Source organism: Rhipicephalus microplus, chromosome X (genome assembly GCF_043290135.1).
Source record: "Rhipicephalus microplus isolate Deutch F79 chromosome X, USDA_Rmic, whole genome shotgun sequence".
Taxonomy (NCBI): Eukaryota; Metazoa; Arthropoda; class Arachnida; order Ixodida; family Ixodidae; genus Rhipicephalus; species Rhipicephalus microplus.
Window position 1 is genome coordinate 431,065,427 of NC_134710.1, and position 19,559 is coordinate 431,084,985.

The 19,559-nt window shown below is 46.9% G+C and overlaps 1 protein-coding gene across 1 annotated transcript in view; it reads right to left on the minus strand.

Moving 5' to 3' along the window:
* Positions 1-10,539, minus strand: part of LOC119160914 (uncharacterized) — a 28,273-nt gene extending 17,734 nt beyond the window's left edge. Inside the window, exon 1 of the mRNA XM_037413187.2 lies at positions 8,972-10,539. Coding sequence (XP_037269084.2) covers positions 8,972-10,252 — 1,281 coding nt within the window. The 5' untranslated portion in view covers positions 10,253-10,539. The remainder of the gene's footprint in view (positions 1-8,971) is intronic.
* Positions 10,540-19,559: the final 9,020 nt, after the last annotated feature.

A 19,559-nucleotide genomic window follows, 5' to 3' on the forward strand; every position in this document is an offset into this window, starting at 1 on the left:
AAAACAAAAATTATGGTGCTGTGGATACCTTGTGAATATCGAAAACATCAAACACAGTTGGCATTGTCGCAAGACTGAAACGTAATAATTGAAATTTAATAAAAAAATTCAGAAGGAATAAAATGCACCCATTTCGTCTGTAGAATCCTAACCCACCACCTTATAATTACGGCTGCGAGTTTGGCTTGGCTTATCAACACCCGGAAATCTAACTCGCATTAATACCCCAAAAGGTGGACCCAGGAGCGATCTCCGGCGCAGCTTCATTAGAACGGACACGTAATAGGAAATTCGTGGGACGCATCCCACAGACAGAAAGGATTATGACTCGCGTCCTTCATTGTTTCAATTTAGACCAGATTCATTACACATTCTGCAGTTAAAAAACAACAAAGCACCTATGCTTTCCTTGGCTGGATTTGTTGTTGGTTTTATGACAAAGAAATAAGCATCTCGAACGATTCTTTTTTTTAATGTTGGTCGGAAAAGTTTCGGAGGAAGCTTTCGTTTTAAAGTTAAGTTCCACACACACACACACACACACACACACACACACACACACACACACACACACACACACACACACACACACACACACACACACACACACACACACACACACACACACACACACACACACACACACACACACACACACACACACACACACACAATTCATCAAATTCAGCGAATTCAGCGAATTCAGCGAATTCAGCGAATTCAGCGAATTCAGCGAATTCAGCGAATTCAGCGAATTCAGCGAATTCAGCGAATTCAGCGAATTCATCTGACTCCGCAATTTCCAGAAACGAAACAAAACAAATTCAGCCCGCGCATTCTTTACCTATGCCTGGGAGGTTAACAGCTCTCCAATGCTGCGTCAAAAGAATTTGTGGTGGCGGGCTCTGGGAAAATTCAATGAAAAAGTAACGAATAACGTGACAGCACACGTTACTGGAAAGGGGTTACGTAAGTAGATTACCCGTTACAGTTACGAAATTCTTGTAATGCGCACGTTACTTAGCTACCGATAAAAGTAACGAGTTACCGGTAATGGCATTGCTTGTAACGCGTTACCGTCAACACTGACTACAGCTGGAAAAGTAAAACAAGCTTGCTATACTCTCTTGACTGCACAGTATGACATATTACGCGTAAAAGAAAAATAATGGCGTGGTACTAGTACTACCAAAAAATGTGTCGCCATACACTGTTGTTAGTGTACTACATATACACAGTGCCTTTATTGCGTCTCGTATACATTTCTTGTCACCACACTGTTGCGCTTCCGAGCACAAGGGTTCTTGGCCGCAAGGGCACATTGTTTAAAAAGTGGAAAGACTAGCCAGTACACGTGTGCTTGTATACGCACGATTCCAGTGGACCGCGCATGCAGCCATGACGTTAAATCTTGCAACAAGTCCTGCGTATAAATACGCAACACGTTGGTCAATATTGTGCCAAGTACGGGGATAATAAAAAGACTTATCACTGTGGCGTTTCGAGCACAAACCCTTGCAAAATGTCTAACGTGCTCCTAATTGGTTGAAATATGTTGCAGGAAAATAGTTTAGGTGTTGTGTATTGGTTACAGGAAGGTAGCAGAACCTCGAGGCACTAAAAAGAAGGCCGACTCACACAGCGCGCTGGGTTGTGCCATTCTGCCTTCTCATGATCTGTGGCTTTTCTGGCATGTCAAGTAACAAACTAGGTGGCTCAGATTTTCTGCATCATATATACCATTGCTTATTCGAATAAGTAGCGTCGGATCGAATAAACCACTAGAACAAAAGTGTAGGTAGCTGCACGCGCGCATATATATATATATATATATATATATATATATATATATATATATATATATATATATATATATATATATATATATATATATATATATATATATATATATATATATATATATATATATATATAGATTATATATATATATATATATATTTATATATATATATATATATATATATATATATATATATATATATGCCCGCGTGCGTATCGGGTGTTGACAGTTGAGCTTTATGAATTTTTTAAAACAAGGCGCTTTAGCAAATAGGTCAAGTTAAACACTTGTGCAAATGAGTTAAGTGGCCAGGGAGACAGAAATTTAAATGATAATTACAGCTCCAGCAGCCCAATACACAAAAATTTAATAATTTACTCTTTACTGGCTGCGGTAAGTTGGCATGTTTATATTAAGAAAATGTAGGCAGTGGTGTTTGTACACAGTTTCAGTTGTACAATTGTTTCTAGCACGCCTGTGCTCCGAGATATCTGGCTTCAAAGTTTCTTTGTCTATCGCATTATTACGCATAAAAGAGGGTCAGCACGAAGCTCCTCCTAAAGTGACGCATCTGTTGTGTGCGCTGTTTATTGTGTGAAGAGGGTGGAAGCGAAGGCATAGGTGATAACAGGTAGCCTTGCCCTCTCAGCTGTCGAAATCTAAAATTGAAGAACCCTTGAAACCAGCGTCGTAACACGCAACTGCAGAGTCTCTAACGATAGTGGCAGATACCATGCCGAGATGATGGTGCACGCGGAGAATCTGGATGCCAGTGCGCATGCGTAATAATGAAAAGAGAAGCGTTCGTGGTCGTTTCCTTGGCTACGCGAATAACGTGACTGCTGATGTGCGAGTGCTGCAACTCATTGAAATCAAGAGCAACAACTCCGCCAATAATAAACGAAACAGTTTTATTCTTGCTAACGTATATTTCCTGGTGCTACACAATGGCGTACCAACTCTTTCGCGCGTGGGGGGGGGGGGGAAGTACCTCACTCGTCAGCTGGGATATACGTATATATCAACAGAGAGAACTTATATCAAGAGAGAGAGAGAGAATATCTCAGCGCTCGCACTGAGATATGAATATGCATACCCAGAGCCAGAGGTGACACGACGCATTTTCTTAGACACCACGAAGTTCAATCACACTTTAAGAGGCCGAGGAATGGCATCCGTAGCCCAATTTCCACGTCCGATATGCGACGCTCATCTTGCTATCACGCCTCTTTCTCTGATTATGCTTTGGCGGTTAACATCTACAGATGCCACAATGGTTTCTTTAATGAGTTCATCATGAATGTGAGTCGCGAGATGGAGATGTACCAAGCGTCAACGAGGATACATCAACGTTTTAGAGGGCTATAACTGACAAACAGCAAAACATACATTCGGAAACTCCTCCTTTACCAACGTACAGTAAACATTTAGTTACCCCTGTCCAGGTGCGTTTGGTGTACGCGTTATAAGACGATTTTTATGACGGAGGGATCAACCATGTTTTTTCAATGAATGATTGCTGTTGTATTTTTTCCGTAATAAGTAATACACTTTCTTGCATATATTCGGCCTTGTGTGTATTATATTCTGCCTTGTTCGATAATAGTCTGAACACTGTTACTGGCGCATGTAATTATTATTATTGCTATTCTTATATTACCATTCATAACTTACTACCATTTTCTTAACTCTTTTCTTTAAAAGTGCATATTTTTTGGGTTAGGGGCGTACTACATTTTTTACACTCATTGTATGTGTATGAGCATTTCTCCCTGCCTAAATAGGTCAATACAAGCGGTGTAAACAAAATTTTCCTTAGAACAAAAAAGATGTTCGTGATTATAACGTTAAACTTTTCCTCCTTGCTTCCTTTCGAAATGGTCGTAAGCTGTATATGATTGGTGTAAACAGTCTTTGTCATGCACACAGCACCAGCTTGTTACGCGGGGCAACAAATGACGTGAAAATTATCCACCGCGTAAGGACAACTTATGCACGACCACGTAAAAAATAACAGAATAAACTTTTTTGACACGGCGTATTGTTCGCCATCGATGTTCCTTCGCATTTAAAATGTTTGTGCGCGTATACACCTCGGCTTGTGAGGTCATACTTGCTGAGAGAAAAAGGAATAGAGAGAAGTAAGCAGCGCTGCGTGTGTGCTTCCCTGCTGTTCGAGATGGATTGAGCTGCAAAAGACAAATTTGAGTGAAAACCAACTAGCGCGACTCTTAACTTGCCCTCCATAGAGCTAAAAATCACGGTCTTCCTCCTTCTCCATGGTCCGGTGTGTTATGTTGTGGAAAAAGCTCAAAAGCCGAGGTTCATACTGAGCTCGAGTCCATTGCTTTATTCCTGGCCACTTTGCAAGCTGCCGGTATGGCTCCAAGTTACCATAAACAAGGCTGATTAGGTTTGTCAGAGACTAAAGCGAAAACAATATTTGGTGGTTCAGTACGGAAAACTTAAACATCAAAAATGATTCGTCGCACTCTTCGGCTCGCAACAGTTTTGACAGAGCATCGGTGATGATATCGCCGTTTTGAAGAACATTATTTTCCGGAAGCAGCAAAGCCTTCGATCGGTCTTTGAAAAGTTTGCTTGTTCCTACCCATAAGTTCAAGTCACTGCAGAATAAACGTATCAACAAATGATGTACTATTATAGGACCCCTGTTCAGCGCTTGGCTGCTCTGCAATACTACTTCAAAAGACGTGAAATAATCGCATAGGCTAACCACATTGCAAAGAGCTCACAAGAAAAGTCATAACAGAGGAAATGTTGGCAAAATTTCACTATGTTGTAACATTGCCTCGTAACATTTTCATTCTCCCGTAAGAACACAATGGAGTGAAAACTGTTCCGACAGAAAAGTTCGCCTACCTTGTTGGTTTCCCCAGCGTGCAGCCAACAGTGACCACTGTCGAAAGGGGGGGGGGGGGGGAGGCTCAGCCGCCCCAACTTTTCTCAGTGGGGGCGGGGGGGGGGGAGAAGCTCGCGCTTTGTACGGCTGATGTGCCTAAGCTGCTACATAAGCTTATTTCGGTCATGCACAAATCTCGTCGAAACTTTCCACCTCTCAACACACCAATGCCTCAAAAATGTTCAAAATGTCTGCCTTCGGCAGCAACGCAAAAAGTGGACCACTCAAGCGTCACCTCGATGACTCGGCGCACTACTTCTGCAGGAATATTCGCACCGACCGATGTTATTCTGTCCATGTCCTTAACATTGCTGGACTCTGTTACGTAAACTCGATGATTAATGTAGCCCCAAATGAAAAAAAAGTCGAGTGGGTAAAGGTCAGGAGATCTTGGTGGCCAAACATCACTCCTGCGTGCCCAATCCACTGTTGTAAAAAACGTGTGTCCAAACATTTCTTTACCCTGGTAGAAAAAAATGTGGTGGTGCTCCATCGCGCTGAAACCATACTTGGCGCAGGTCAATCAGGAAAAGGCTTCAGACAAGGTCTTCAATGACAACGCCCAATATTCTTCTTCTGTGTACATATTTCCGTTGGAGTTGTCCTCAAAAAAGTGAGGTCCTATGATCCTGTCCCCGAGTATGCCACACCTCACATTCACTTCATAACTTGATGATTGTGCTGCCTCAGCCAGTGTGGGTTTTCTTGTGCCCAATAACGGGCGTTGAGAAGAACAACATTTCAATTTCGACAAAACATAGCTTCATGCAGCCCATATTATTCTGCGCTAAAAGTCATTTTCTTGATCAATTTTGATGGGGCCCCAATCGCAGATGTCAAATCACCCTTCAATGTCCGCCTTATTTAGGTCCTGATGAAGGTTAACGTGCTTTGGATGGAACTTGTGCTTTATTGGAACATTTGCGACTGTTTCGATGCTGCGCACACGGATCCGATATCTGTCGGATGCCGAGCTCTGGCATCGAGATTACGCTCGTAACAACGTCGATATCAGTGTCTTCATCGACGATTGCCTTCGTGATCCGTCTAGGAAGGTGGACAGAGCCTGTTGTGCCAATGCGTACAAATAGGTTTATGAAAGTGGGACTTGTTGGAAAGGGACGGTGTGGGTGGCGAGACGCATAAATCTCCATTGCGAATGAAGCGTTGCCAATCATCCCAGTCATTGCAATGACCACGTTTACTTTTTCTTTGGTAGAATACCTCACGCCAGAAGTAGCCATACTATTTCGAAAGGACTCCACGCAGATTTCCTTGGTAGACCTTCAATGCAGACACTCTGTGTTACTAGAGGCACCATATTATAGGGCGGTCAAGTTAACGCGTTCACAAGGAGATGTCTTCATGTGATCTAAAGTCACGAAAAAACTTCGCGAAAAATGGTCTCTGGTTATCACGTTCATCAGGATCATGCGCATGCAAGGCTCATGGTGCACCGCACTTTCACAATTTCATTTCGCCGGCCGAGAAGGAAATGGTAATTGTTACACATGCCTACGCTTCCACCCTCTTCACACATTAAACAGCGCACACAACAGATGGGTCACTATAGGGAGAAGATTCGCGCGGAACATCCCTATCTTGCATGCGTGACCATGCGAAAGAAAAACTTTGGAGCCGGATATCTCGGAGCACAGGCGTTCTAGAGAAAAATCTTCCAACTGAAACTGCGTTGAAACACCACTGCCTACATTTTTTTTCAATATAAACATGCCAAATCACGGAAGCTAGCAAAAACTTAATTATTAAATTTGAGATAATTGGTGTTCTAACAGGGATAGTTATCTAACTTTCTTTCCCCTTGGCTACTTCACTTAATTGCCCAAGTGGTTCTCACGTGCCTTCGAGCACCTCATTTAAAAAAATTCATAGAGCTTAACTTTGAAGACGTGGTATATATATATATATATATATATATATATATATATATATATATATATATATATATATATTCGAAATGCTTGCGGCATCTCCAGTGAATATAGAGTTTTGCGCATGCTCAAATCATGATGGCACGCATGCACAACCAGTGTAAGCAGCAGAGATACAGTGACACCATAACCATAAGCAGTATCGACAGATATGCCACCATGCTATTAACGTTCTGCTTTTCTGTCATTGATTCCGGTGGCGGACAAGCAAAGCGTGCCGCCAACGCTGTCGTTCACGCTAATCGTCTGCAGCCGAGACGACTGAAATCGCAGAAATCCCACACTAAGTTCTGACTTGTCGCCCAAAATTGTTTGGTTCCTCCTACGCGCCCACCACGAGGTGCATTTCCTAACGGCCAATTTTCAGTTCCATTCTGTCACGAAGTCAAGCATAACTAACTTTTGACCTCTACTTATAGGATATTTTTGTGGAATGCTTCGTGTAAAGGAAAGAACATTGGCTAATGGGATGGAATGTTACAAATTGCAGAGCGAGGCAGCGCCATTAGACAGATTAGGAATAGGACACCCATAGGTCTGTGTGCACCACCGTGGTCACCAGTGCGTATGTTACGCAGTAACAGCAGCGCTCCGGCTCATATTCTCCAAAACTTGGGCGCGTAAAAATCCGCCACTCTATGTACTATTTCCATTGCATTTTTTTAAAAGTGTCAGACTGGAACAGAGCACTCTCGGATTTAAACGCAAGACTTTTTTGCTACACTGAATTTAACGAGCTATTGAGTGATGTCGTTCAAGGTAACGTTACCTCTGACCCAACCGTTCCCAGTCAGATTTGCGCCCAAAGAACATGAACTACATAAACGTAAACGAAAGTATACGTGCATTACATAGCCTTCAGTTTTCGCGTTTCAATCCGAGTACTGTAGTACGCGCTTAACAAGTTTCTGTGAAGTTAGCCCTAGTTTCTGTGTCCGGATTAGGCTTTTTGAAAAAAGACTCGCGAAATATTTGCGGCTGAGTACTGGGTCGAGCACTCTGTTAAACTGTCGGGACATTCGCGTTTTCTATCTAAAACCAGTAACAGAAACGAATCGGTGCGTGACAAGTTGTGGCGCAGTGTAATTTCAAGCAACAAACAGAAAAAAAACCGCAATCGTTATGGGAGGAACCAATTCAGCAGTTGAAACCAAACATGGTAATAACACTACTAATATTTCTCCTGAAGCACGGTTTTTTGGCGTCATCTTAGATACTGAACTAAAATTTCATAAACATGCCGCTTCACTCATTAAAAAATTGCATTCGGAATTAATGTTAACAGTAAGACACGTACGTATTTTCTACCTCACGTCATACGTTCCTTGTATTTTGCCTACATTCACAGTCATATTTCGTATTGTGTATCATTTTGGGCCAACACTATACATCACGCACATTGAACGACCGCAGTGACTGCAGAATCAAGTAGTTAGACTAATGAGTTTTATACCATTTTATTCTTGTAGTTTATTGTTTCTAACACTTAAGATACTATCATTAAGACAATTATTTCACCACAGATTATCCATAGTAGCCTATAGGCTCATCACGCATGGTATTGTCATCGCATGCATTGATCATCATCATTTAACTAGCTGCAATATTACCAGGTTTTCCCAGAGCAATAATCTTTTACCAGCCGTAAGAACGAACTACGGCCAGTTCAAAACCTTGTTTTCAAGCATAGCAATTAGGAATTCTTTACCCTTCGAATTAAAATCATTGCACGACATTCATATTTCCACCTCGCGTAGCGAAAAACATTTTTTCAGGAATAATGGAATAAACTCATTTGTGTATTTAACTGTTGGTAGCTTTCAACAGTTCAGTCTTAGTTCTATATTAGCATTTGCCTTTCTACAACTTACGCAACTGACGAAAAAGTCGTTGCATTTGTTATGTACAGTTCTCTCATTTTGCTTTGTTCTAGTTTTATCCCCTGCTATTGATAATTTTTATGTCTAGTTTTATTGGTAGTGTTACCATCATGTTATGTAATTAATGTATTATGTATTGTTACTATTAATTAGTTTTATTAGCCTTTCCTCACAAATTCGCATCATTTACTGTACTTTTTGTAATTACCCCATTCATGTCGTCATAGGAGGTCCCCCCGTCGGTTTCTATGAAACTTTGGGACCTCCTCCCGTACTATTTCAACCATGTAAACCGAATGTAAAGTATGTAAAACTTGACTAGCAGAGTGCGACTCCTCTAGTGTAGCTTAGCTTCAGCCAAGAACCACCGAGCACAAATAAACGATTAAAAGTGAAGAAAAAAGGAAGACTATACCTTGCAGCTCATTAGGAAACGTAGGGACGCCAGGTTGGGCACTGCACTGAGCGTCAGTCGGCTGAACCTGCAACGAGACCTCGGAAAGTCGTCGTGAAGCTCGGCCACGTCATCGGGCTCGATGTGGAGTGGGAGCTGGCATACAGTGCATCCGAGATGCGCACCTCGCTGAATCACGCGAACATCCAGCTCGACGAGCTCCCGACAGGCCTGTGCCAGCCGGTAGACCGCGCGGGAGTGGTGCAGCCCACAAGGTGCCACTGAGAGCGCCTTCAAGAACATGAGGTTTGCGTCACCGAGTAGCTGCATCAGGTCGACGTCCGGGCCAAAGTGAAACGAGTGGACGTTCAGCTCGACGAGGTACTGCAGGACGAGAAAGAACTCGCGGAGGCCGTTGAGGTACGACATTCCGGCCATAGGGTGGGGCTCAAAACTGAATGGTTGCTGCGGAAGAAGAACAAGACAGAGTTGGCGCACAGCCGTCCAGACGTGTCCTTGAACGGCCACGCTGATTCTTTCTGCTGGTACGTCGGCTTCATCAGTGAATACGACGACAAGCTGTGACGAAAGCTCCTTGCCCGAGGTGTCGAGCGTGTTGTCGCGAAGCCAGACGCAACAGCAAGAATCGAGAAAGTTCCAGTAACAGACATTGGCACAAACAAGTGCTTGTGCGTGGAAGTCGGTCATTTCACGTGGCGGCAGATGAGCCGTCGGCGGAATGTCGGAGGTGAACGTGAATTTCTCTAGCTGGCGATTAGAGAGCAGAATGCCATTTACGTGAAATAATATTTTCTGGAATTGTCCGCTCAAAACGTGCACGTGAAGTTCGGTCACGTAGGGGCAAAAGTGAAGCAGCCACCAGAGAAGCTGAATATTCCCGTCACTGCTAACTTCGACGTACACACGGCGCAGGCTGGACGCCAGGAGTAACGACTGTTCGCCGGAGGACGCAGACAATTTCTCGACCTCGCTTCCAATAAACTCGTCGGGAATTATGAGCGAGAAATCGAGCTCTTCGAGCTCGGTGAGCCGTTGCTGCAGCAGCGGCAGCAGGTAAGACGCTGGTATTGGGCAAGCGAGGCAACGCAATAACCGCAGGTGAGACAGCACACCTACGTACTTCATGAGTAGATCGAGATTGGCCTGTACGCAGTTTGAGACGTCCAGTTCTAACACCCTCGTTGATTCGTCGACTGATCTCAGTAGTCTGGCAAGGTGTCGTACCCTGGCGTTGACAGGAAGGCTCAATATCATGGCGGTGGTCTTCCTTTCATCTGGCATATTTGCACAACCTTCGCTCTTGAGCTTAAACCACAAAACGCTTTGTTTCGGCGAGTGATTGACAGACAGGACCTTCCTCGGGAAGCACTCAGTGCTGCCGGCATTGAATATGAGGCCACGTTTACAGACACATTAACGGCCGCTAACAGTCGTTCGTGTCACTAGGTGGGCGGATCCCACTGACGAGTGGTGGTGGCAGTGGTTAAAAGAAAGCGCCAAATTTCTGCAGCCAGGCAGCACGCCATAGCACCTGTTGCCGACTGATTAGAGCCCGATCTAGTAACCTTGGCGTATGCCCGCCCTAATCACAGTCGCAGTTGGTCGTTATAACGTGAGGGTGGCTATCAAGACGCATGCGCATGAGGCAGCACGTGTCATCATTTCTAAAAACCCTGGCACTGAGCGCGTATGATAAACGTATGCACTGGTTCGCAACACAATCGCAACACATGAGTGGTGCGCAAACGGTTATGGCGACGGGCACTTAGACCAGTAGAGGGACGTCACTTTAGCCTTTCATATTGTCACGACGTCAAAACAGAGGTCTTGCCGCAGAGATTGAGACACCAGAAGCAGGTCGGTTCGTTTATTAGAACGCGCAAGAGAGTTCTTCTTTTTCATCCATTTCATTGTACTTCATGGCACATGCACAACTGCCATTGTCGTTCTTTTCGACAAGCACGTGACATTTGCCTCCCTCCGAAAGAGGCATCGTCCCGATGCGCAGCTTAGGCGCTCTACCAGGCGTATGAAGTAGTCGCGTCAACTCGATAAATACAGTTTCATACCCACGATGTGCACGACTTCGGGTAAATGCTTTTGGCGCTTAGAACTACAGTCTGAGTCGGGAACAATTTCATAGTTGACGTCGTTCAAGCGTCGCTTGACGCTGTATGGGCCAAAGTACCGTCTTGGCAGGTTTTCTGACAGTCCACGTCAAAGTATTGGAATCCAGACCCAGACCTTGTCGCCTGGTGTGTAGCTAATAAACTTGTGTCGGTGGTCGTTCTGTTTTGCATCTTGATGCTGTTGATGACAGATGCGCACACGCGCGAGCTGTCTGGCTTCCTTGGCGCGCTGAGTGAACTCTTCAGCGTCTACATGGATGTCGTCACACTCATGCGGCAACATGGCGTTCAACGTTGTCGTGACTTCGCGACCCTAGATCAGACTGGACAGCGTCATTCCAGTGGTTTCTTGTCGAGCGGTATTATAGGCAAAGGTCACGTACGGCATTATCTGATCCCAGTTTTCATGTTCCGTGTCAACGTACATGCTGATCATGTCTGTGAGGGTCCTATTGAGGCGCTCCGTCAGTCCGTTTGTCTGCGGATAGTATGCAGTTGTTCTCCGGTGAATTGTACCGCTGAGTCTGAGAACCGACTCCAAAAGCTTTGCGGTGAAGGCAGGTCCTCTGTCTGTGATCACTGCTGTCGTAGCGCCATGCCGAAGGACGATGTTTTCGATGAAGAACTGAGCGGCTTCTGCTGCTGTGCCGCGCTGCATAGCTTTAGTCTCCGCATAACAGGGGAGGTAATCGGTGGCCACGATTATCCATCTTTTTTCTGTTGTGGAAGTTGGAAAGAGACCCAGGAAATCCATTCAAATCTTGGTGAATGGCTTCGCTGGTGCTTAGACTGGGTGTGTAAGACCGGCTGGCTTGCTCGGAGGTGCTTTGCGTCTTTGGCAGTCGGTGCAAGTTCGCACGTGAAGGTTAGCAGCAGCAGGTAACTTTGGCCAGTAGTACTTGCATCGTAGTCGACACAATGTTCGGGTGTAGCCTAGATGACCAGAAGTTGCTTCATCATGGCACGCTTCCATAATTTCTTTTCGAAGAGAGGTAGGCACAATGAGCAAGTTCGGGTTACCGGTTGGTGAAAAGTTTTTCTTATAGAGAACATCGTTTCACAAGCAAAAAGATGGCAGTCCTCTGAAAAATAACCACGGCACGTCCTTACGTCGTCCTTCTAAATATTCAATGAGTGGTAACAGCTCCGGGTCACTGCGCTACTCCCGTGCAATAGTGGCCGTGTTTACAACTTCCAAGAATGCCGCATGAATGTTTTCGTCATCACGAGCGACAGTCTTCACTGGCAACCGTGAGAGACAGTCGGTGTCGGTGTGTCGCTTCCCAGATTTATAGACGATGGTCATGTCGAACTCTTGAGGCCTTAGGCTCCAGCGCGCCAAATGGCCAGATGGATCTTTAAGGTTGATGAGCCAGCACAAAGAGTGATGGTCGCTAACAACCTTGAAGAGGCGGCCGTACAAATATGGACGAAATTTGATGACCACCCACACCATGGCGAGACACTCATTCTCGGTAGTCGAGTAATTCTCCTCCGTGCGAGAGAGTTCTGCTGGTGTAGGCTATTACTATTTTACAGCCGCCTTGCCACTGCAACAGAACGGCACCCAGACCTACATGGCTGGCGTCAGTGTGAAGTGCTGTAGGGGCTTCCTGGTCGAAGTGCGCGAGGACTGGAGGTGTTTGCAGGCGTTCTAGTAGTTCATTGAATGCCATTTGCTGTTGTTCACCCCAAAAGAAGGGGACGTCCTTACGTGTGAGTCGTGTCAATGGCGTCGCAATAGACGAAAAGTCGTCGATAAATCGCCGGTAATAGGCGCACAACCCTAAGAAGCGTCTCATGGACTTTTTGTCGCGTGGTGAAGGAAATTGCGCTACGGCGTCTATTTTGGCTGGATCAGGCCGAACACCCTCGTGACTGACGACGTGGCTTAGGAAAGTGAGTTCGTTAAAACCAAAATGACATTTTTCCAGTTTTAAAGTAAGGCCGGCCGAACGTATGGCTTGGAGGACGGTGAATAAACGGCTGAGATGTTCCTCGAATGTTGCTGAGAATACAATAACATCGTCCAGATAGACCAAGCATGTTTGCCACTTCAGGCCTGATAGTACGGTGTCCATGAGACGCTGAAAAGTGGCTGGCGCCGAGCACAACCCAAAAGGAAGCACCTTAAATTTGTATAGGCCATCGGGCGCCACGAAGGCCGTTTTTTCACGATCTTTCTCGTCGACTTCTATCTGCCAGTAGCCGCTTCGGAGGTCCATTGAAGAGAAATAGCGCGCATGACGCAGCCGATCGAGTGAGTCGTCTATGCGGGCAGCGGATAGACGTCTTGCTTCGTGACTTGGTTCAACTTGCGATAATCAATACAGAAGCGCAAGCTGCCGTCTTTTTTTTTGACCAAAACCACAGGGGATGCCCAAAGACTTTTCGAAGGTTGTTGTCACAGAACGAGCGCTAAACAAGAGCGCGCCGCCAAATACTTGCGACAACGGGCGGCAGAAACGCCGCGACGTAAAAAGAAAAAAAAAGAAAGCAAGCATCCAGGGCTCCCGGGCGCGCGCTCTCCCCGCAGAAGCACGGCTTCGCAGACGATCCTCCTCACCCCACATCGGCGGCCCAGCAAGGCCGCGATTTTTCTAGAACGAAGGAGGCGGGGTCAGACCGAGTGAATCATTCTCCGGAGAGGGCAGTCGAACCGTCTCGTGCCTCTCCCCAGCCTTCGCTGCGCATCACGCCGACGAACGACAAGAAACATCTGGAATGTCGCGCGCAAGGTATTTAACCGAGCGGCCGAGACGAGAAATCAGGAGGTGACGGAAGTTAACCCCAGAGCGCGTAGGAATTCCGCCGTGTAGTCGGCGAAGGTTCTGCCCGTAGTGACAGAACAGGAGGAGACGGAAGTGAGCGCCAGAGTGCGTAGAGATTCCGCCGTGTAGTCGGCGAAGTTTTGGTCCGTAGGGACGGCTCGAGCTACAGGCAAGAGCGTGGGTTTACCGCTATCGAGCGAAGACGCGGGCAACAGCTGCGTGTGTGAAGCCGACGGATTTCCGGCGAAGAAGTTTGAAGCTTGGAGAGTGGCCATTTGAGGACGCGAGGTTTCCTGGAAGAGAAACTTCGAGAACTACGGAACGACAACAACGCTGGACTTTGAGTGAGTGATTCTCGGAAGAGTATCATTCAGACTTTTGTTCCAAGGACTTTGGACTGAATAGGTTTTCTATCTCTTTAGTCCTTAAGTGTCTTGGTTGTTCAATGCATGCGACTGCATTGTAGTGCGTATCGTTGTCTGTGTCTGTAGTTTTGAGTGTGGCTGATTGTATTGTGCAGCACGTAGATTGATTAGTTTGATTGGTGACATATTGTATGCAACTATTGTGGAGTGTGCATTTTTGTGTATTGTTTTCGAGCTGCCATTTTTTGAGAATATAATATTTGTTTTGGTTATCAACTCTCGGCTCTGACTTGTTCTTTGGGCCACAGCCGGCGTCCGCTGGCGCACCAATAAGGACCACTTCTAAATTGTCCACGCTTTCGTGGTGCGGTTCGGGGGGCCGATACTTCGGCTCTTGGAACTAGCCCGGCGATCGCCTCCCTAATAACGGGACAGGTGTGACAATTAATCTGGCGTCCGCGAAACAGGACCTTTTGGTGCACAGTGTGTCCAAAGTAGTGAGAAAGAGCCTCGAGTTGTTGATAGTGCTATCGGAACGATTTTGTGGGTTGTTCAGTGTTCTCGTTAACGAGTGCAGGGGAGTGTTTCGATAGACTGATTTAGGCAGATACTTTTCGCACGCGGCAAGGTTTTATTTGCGAGTTGCGAGACACAATGGATCTCGAAAAGTTAGTTGCTCTTGGTGAAAAGATGGGTCTTTCTGGCGCCGAACTACGGAAGTGGGTCACCCAGAAGGAAAAAGAAGAAAAAGAGAGAGCCAAAGAAGAAAAAGCAGCCGAGCTGGAAAAAGAGAGGTTGGCGGTCGAAAGAGCCAAAGCGGAAAAAGAAGCTGAGGTGGAGAGAGAGAGGTTGGCGGCAGAGAGGGCCAAGGAAGAAAAGGCAGCTGAGTTGGAGAGAGAAAGGCTGGCCGCTGAAAGGGCGAGAGAAGAAAGAGAAGCAAAGGAGCGACAGCTGAAAGAAGAAAGAGAAGCAAAGGAGCGACAACTGAAAGAAGAAAGAGAGGCAAAAGAGCGACAGCTGAAGGAAGAAAGAGAGCAGCAATTGAAGTTGGAGCTGGAGAGAGAAAAGTTGGCAGCCGAAAGGGCGAGAGAAGAAAGAGAAGCGGAGATGGCTGAAAGGGAGCGGCAGCGGCAGCACGAGATGGAACTCGAGCGGCTCCGTTTGCAACAGCGAAGCGAAACTCCCGTCCAAGCTAGAGTTGAAAGCAGCGAACGGGAAGATCACGGCTTCCGCTTGAACCCAAGCAAGCTGCTCGTAGCGTTTGATGAAAGGAAGGACGACCTAGACGCGTACCTCCACCGATTCGAGACGATTGCGAAGAGCCAGAATTGGCCGGAACATCAATGGGCAACTGCTTTGAGTACTTGCTTGAGTGGTGAAGCGCTCAGTGTGTACGGTAGGCTGACGCCGACCGATGCAGCCAACTATGCAAAGGTGAAAGCTGCTTTGCTGAAGCGATTTAGATTTACAGTGGAAGGATTCCGGGACAGATTTCGGACAGGAAAGCCAGCTGATGGTGAGACGGCTACACAGTATGCCGCCCGACTTTGTCATTATTTGGACAGATGGATTGAACTTTCAGGGACAGCACAGGAGTACGATGAGCTTAGAGAGCTCCTAATTAGAGAACAATTTCTTACTAGTTGCCACCCAAGCCTGTCGCTGTATTTGAAAGAGAGGAAGGCTGAGTCACTTGAAGGAATGCTTGAATTGGCTGATCAATTCTTGGAAGCGCAACGTGGCACTAATTTGGCCAAGGTCAAGAAGGATTGTCCCGATGATTCGAAGAAATTGGCTCCCGAAGAAAAGAAGCGTGCACCAGAGAGCATTCCGCGATGTTTTCTGTGCAACCGAGTGGGTCATCGCGCGAAAAACTGTCGAACGATCTTTACAAGCCCTACGGTTGTAAAATGTTTCAAGTGTGGTCAGACTGGGCACAAAGCAGATGCATGTCGGAACGGAGTGAGTCAAACTCACCAGGTATCCTGTGTGCAAGTGGCACCGAAATCTGATAATAATGCCGTCACCGATGGATTCGTAGAGTTGAAGAATGGGGAGAAAATTCCTATTGTGGGTGCTGTAATGTCAAAACAGCCAACCGGTGTTACGAAGGGAATGCCAACGCTGCCTGGAAAGGTTGCGGGGAAGAAGATTACGGTGTTAAGAGATACCGGCAGTTCCACTGTTATCGTGCGGAGAAATTTGGTACGGGAAAGTGAGTTGACAGGCAGAACGAAACCGGTTTGCCTAATTGACCGTACGGTCCGGATGCTTCCCGAAGCAGAAATTGAGGTTGAAACCCCGTACTTCAGCGGGAAGGTTACTGCGTTATGCATGACGACCCCCCTGTATGACCTTGTCATCGGAAACATCGACGGGGCGCGAGGGCCAAGTGATCCAGAATGTTTGGGAGAAGACCCGAAGATAGAGCCCTCGCCAACACAGCGGCCGCGAGATACAGTGGAGGAGCATCCCGTGACGGATCTCACTAGAGCCCGAGGCGAAGCCGCGGCGCAAGAGACAGCGAAGGAGAAGACGATCGTGTCGAATCAGTTCACGGGCCGAGCAACCGGACTTACGTCGGCACGACCTCAACCGACCGACAGTGTAAAGGAGACGGAATTGGCCAGCCGGGCAAAATGTAGTGGCATGATCAAGCGGGTAAATAAACAGACAGGACCCGTCGAATGTAATGACGCGTTAACGGTGTCGGAAGAGACAACGATGGCTGAGACGACGCCTCAGATATCGTCGTGGGAAAGGGCTCGCCGAAAAAGAACGTGGAAACACAAGAATAGATCGAGCGAGCACCGCAAGAAGGGACGCAAGCGCAGCTCGAAACACACGGGATAGGTGCTGAGGTGGAATCAGAATGTGTTTGGCAGGGCTGAGTGACATATGTTGTGTTAATGTTCTTGTTATCCTGTGTCACAAGTGTCGAAGTGTTGTGCTGTGATGTGATGTATAGTGTTGTATAATTGTTGTATAGACAGAACCTTGTACGTTTGTATTGTTTGGAATGTGTGATGAAGTGTTGTAACCATGTGCCTGTGGTTATATTTCATGTGCTGTGGAATTGAACTACAATGTAAGATTGTATTGAGTGATATATTGTGAATGTGAAGTGTCATGAGCGACGGATTGTGTTACAGTCTGTGAGAATGTGTGGTGACTGTTCGCGCTCGTTTGTGTGGTTTTGAATATTATGAGATAATATTCTTAAAGTGGGGGGCAGTGTCACAGAACGAGCGCTAAACAAGAGCGCACCGCCAAATACTTGCGACAACGGGCGGCAGAAACGCCGCGAGGTAAAAAGAAAAAAAAAAGAAAGCAAACATCCAGGGCTCCCGGGCGCGCGCTCTCCCCGCAGAAGCACGGCTTCGCAGACGATCCTCCTCACCCCACATCGGCGGCCCAGCAAGGCCGCGATTTTTCTAGAACGAAGGAGGCGGGGTCAGACCGAGTGAATCATTCTCCGGAGAGGGCAGTCGAACCGTCTCGTGCCTCTCCCCAGCCTTCGCTGCGCATCACGCCGACGAACGACAAGAAACATCTGGAATGTCGCGCGCAAGGTATTTAACCGAGCGGCCGAGACGAGAAATCAGGAGGTGACGGAAGTTAACCCCAGAGCGCGTAGGAATTCCGCCGTGTAGTCGGCGAAGGTTCTGCCCGTAGTGACAGAACAGGAGGAGACGGAAGTGAGCGCCAGAGTGCGTAGAGATTCCGCCGTGTAGTCGGCGAAGTTTTGGTCCGTAGGGACGGCTCGAGCTACAGGCAAGAGCGTGGGTTTACCGCTATCGAGCGAAGACGCGGGCAACAGCTGCGTGTGTGAAGCCGAAGGATTTCCGGCGAAGAAGTTTGAAGCTTGGAGAGTGGCCATTTGAGGACGCGAGGTTTCCTGGAAGAGAAACTTCGAGAACTACGGAACGACAACAACGCTGGACTTTGAGTGAGTGATTCTCGGAAGAGTATCATTCAGACTTTTGTTCCAAGGACTTTGGACTGAATAGGTTTTCTATCTCTTTAGTCCTTAAGTGTCTTGGTTGTTCAATGCATGCGACTGCATTGTAGTGCGTATCGTTGTCTGTGTCCGTAGTTTTGAATGTGGCTGATTGTATTATGCAGCACGTAGATTGATTAGTTTGATTGGTGACATATTGTATGCAACTATTGTGGAGTGTGCATTTTTGTGTATTGTTTTCGAGCTGCCATTTTTTGAGAATATAATATTTGTTTTGGTTATCAACTCTCGGCTCTGACTTGTTCTTTGGGCCACAGCCGGCGTCCGCTGGCGCACCAATAAGGACCACTTCTAAATTGTCCACGCTTTCGTGGTGCGGTTTGGGGGGCCGATACTTCGGCTCTTGGAACTAGCCCGGCGATCGCCTCCCTAATAACGGGACAGGTGTGACAGTTGTATGACGTCATCCGCGAGCATCTTCTGTACTTGCTTCTGAATCTCCTCGCGCTCTTTCGGAGCCACATGGTAAGGGTTCTGCCAAATAGGTCGCGTGTTGTCATCAATAATGATGCTGTGCTTGGCAAATGGTGTTTGCTGGACCTTTGACGTACGCGAAAAGCAGTCTTCGAATTGGTGTATAAGTTCAAGCAGGCGCTTCCTATCAGAGGGTGGTAGCGTAGAGCAGATGTCCACCGACAAAGTTGTCGAGGCGGGGACAGCCGCGGCATTTGGTTGCAAGGCAAAACAATCCCCGGCTTGGTATACATCGTCATAGTAGGCAATTGCGGTACCCTTCTCGATTTGACGGCGCTCGTTGCTGAAGTTTCTGATGAGCACTTCTGTCTGTCCACCAGTAAGCGCCAGGACGCCCCTCGCGATGGAAATGCTTTGCGTGAACAAAAGAGCAACTATGTGCTCCGCTATCACATCTTTATAGCAAGGACACCCACTCGACACCGACACAAGGGATCTCGGTGGGAGTGTCATATTGTCGGCTATTCGCAAATGGCCGCGTGGTTCTTCGCTGCTGTTGTCGGCATACGTATGTGCGCAAAACGTCACCATACGTTGAGGGATGTTGATAACAGCGCCATGATCTTGAAGAAAATCCATGCCCAAAATTAACTCTTTACAGCAGTCTGGCAACAGGACGAAAGTGACCACGAAGCTAGAATCCCCGATGCGAAGTCGAGTGGTGCATTTACCCGTGGGTGTCATCAGCTGACCACCAGCACTCCTTATGTGCGGCCCTCTCCACGGCGTCTTGACCTTTCTAAGGCGGTCGGCGAGCTCTTTTCGCATGATTGAGAAGTCGGCGACAGTGTCGACCAGTGCTGTAACGTGACGTCCGTCAATGAGAAC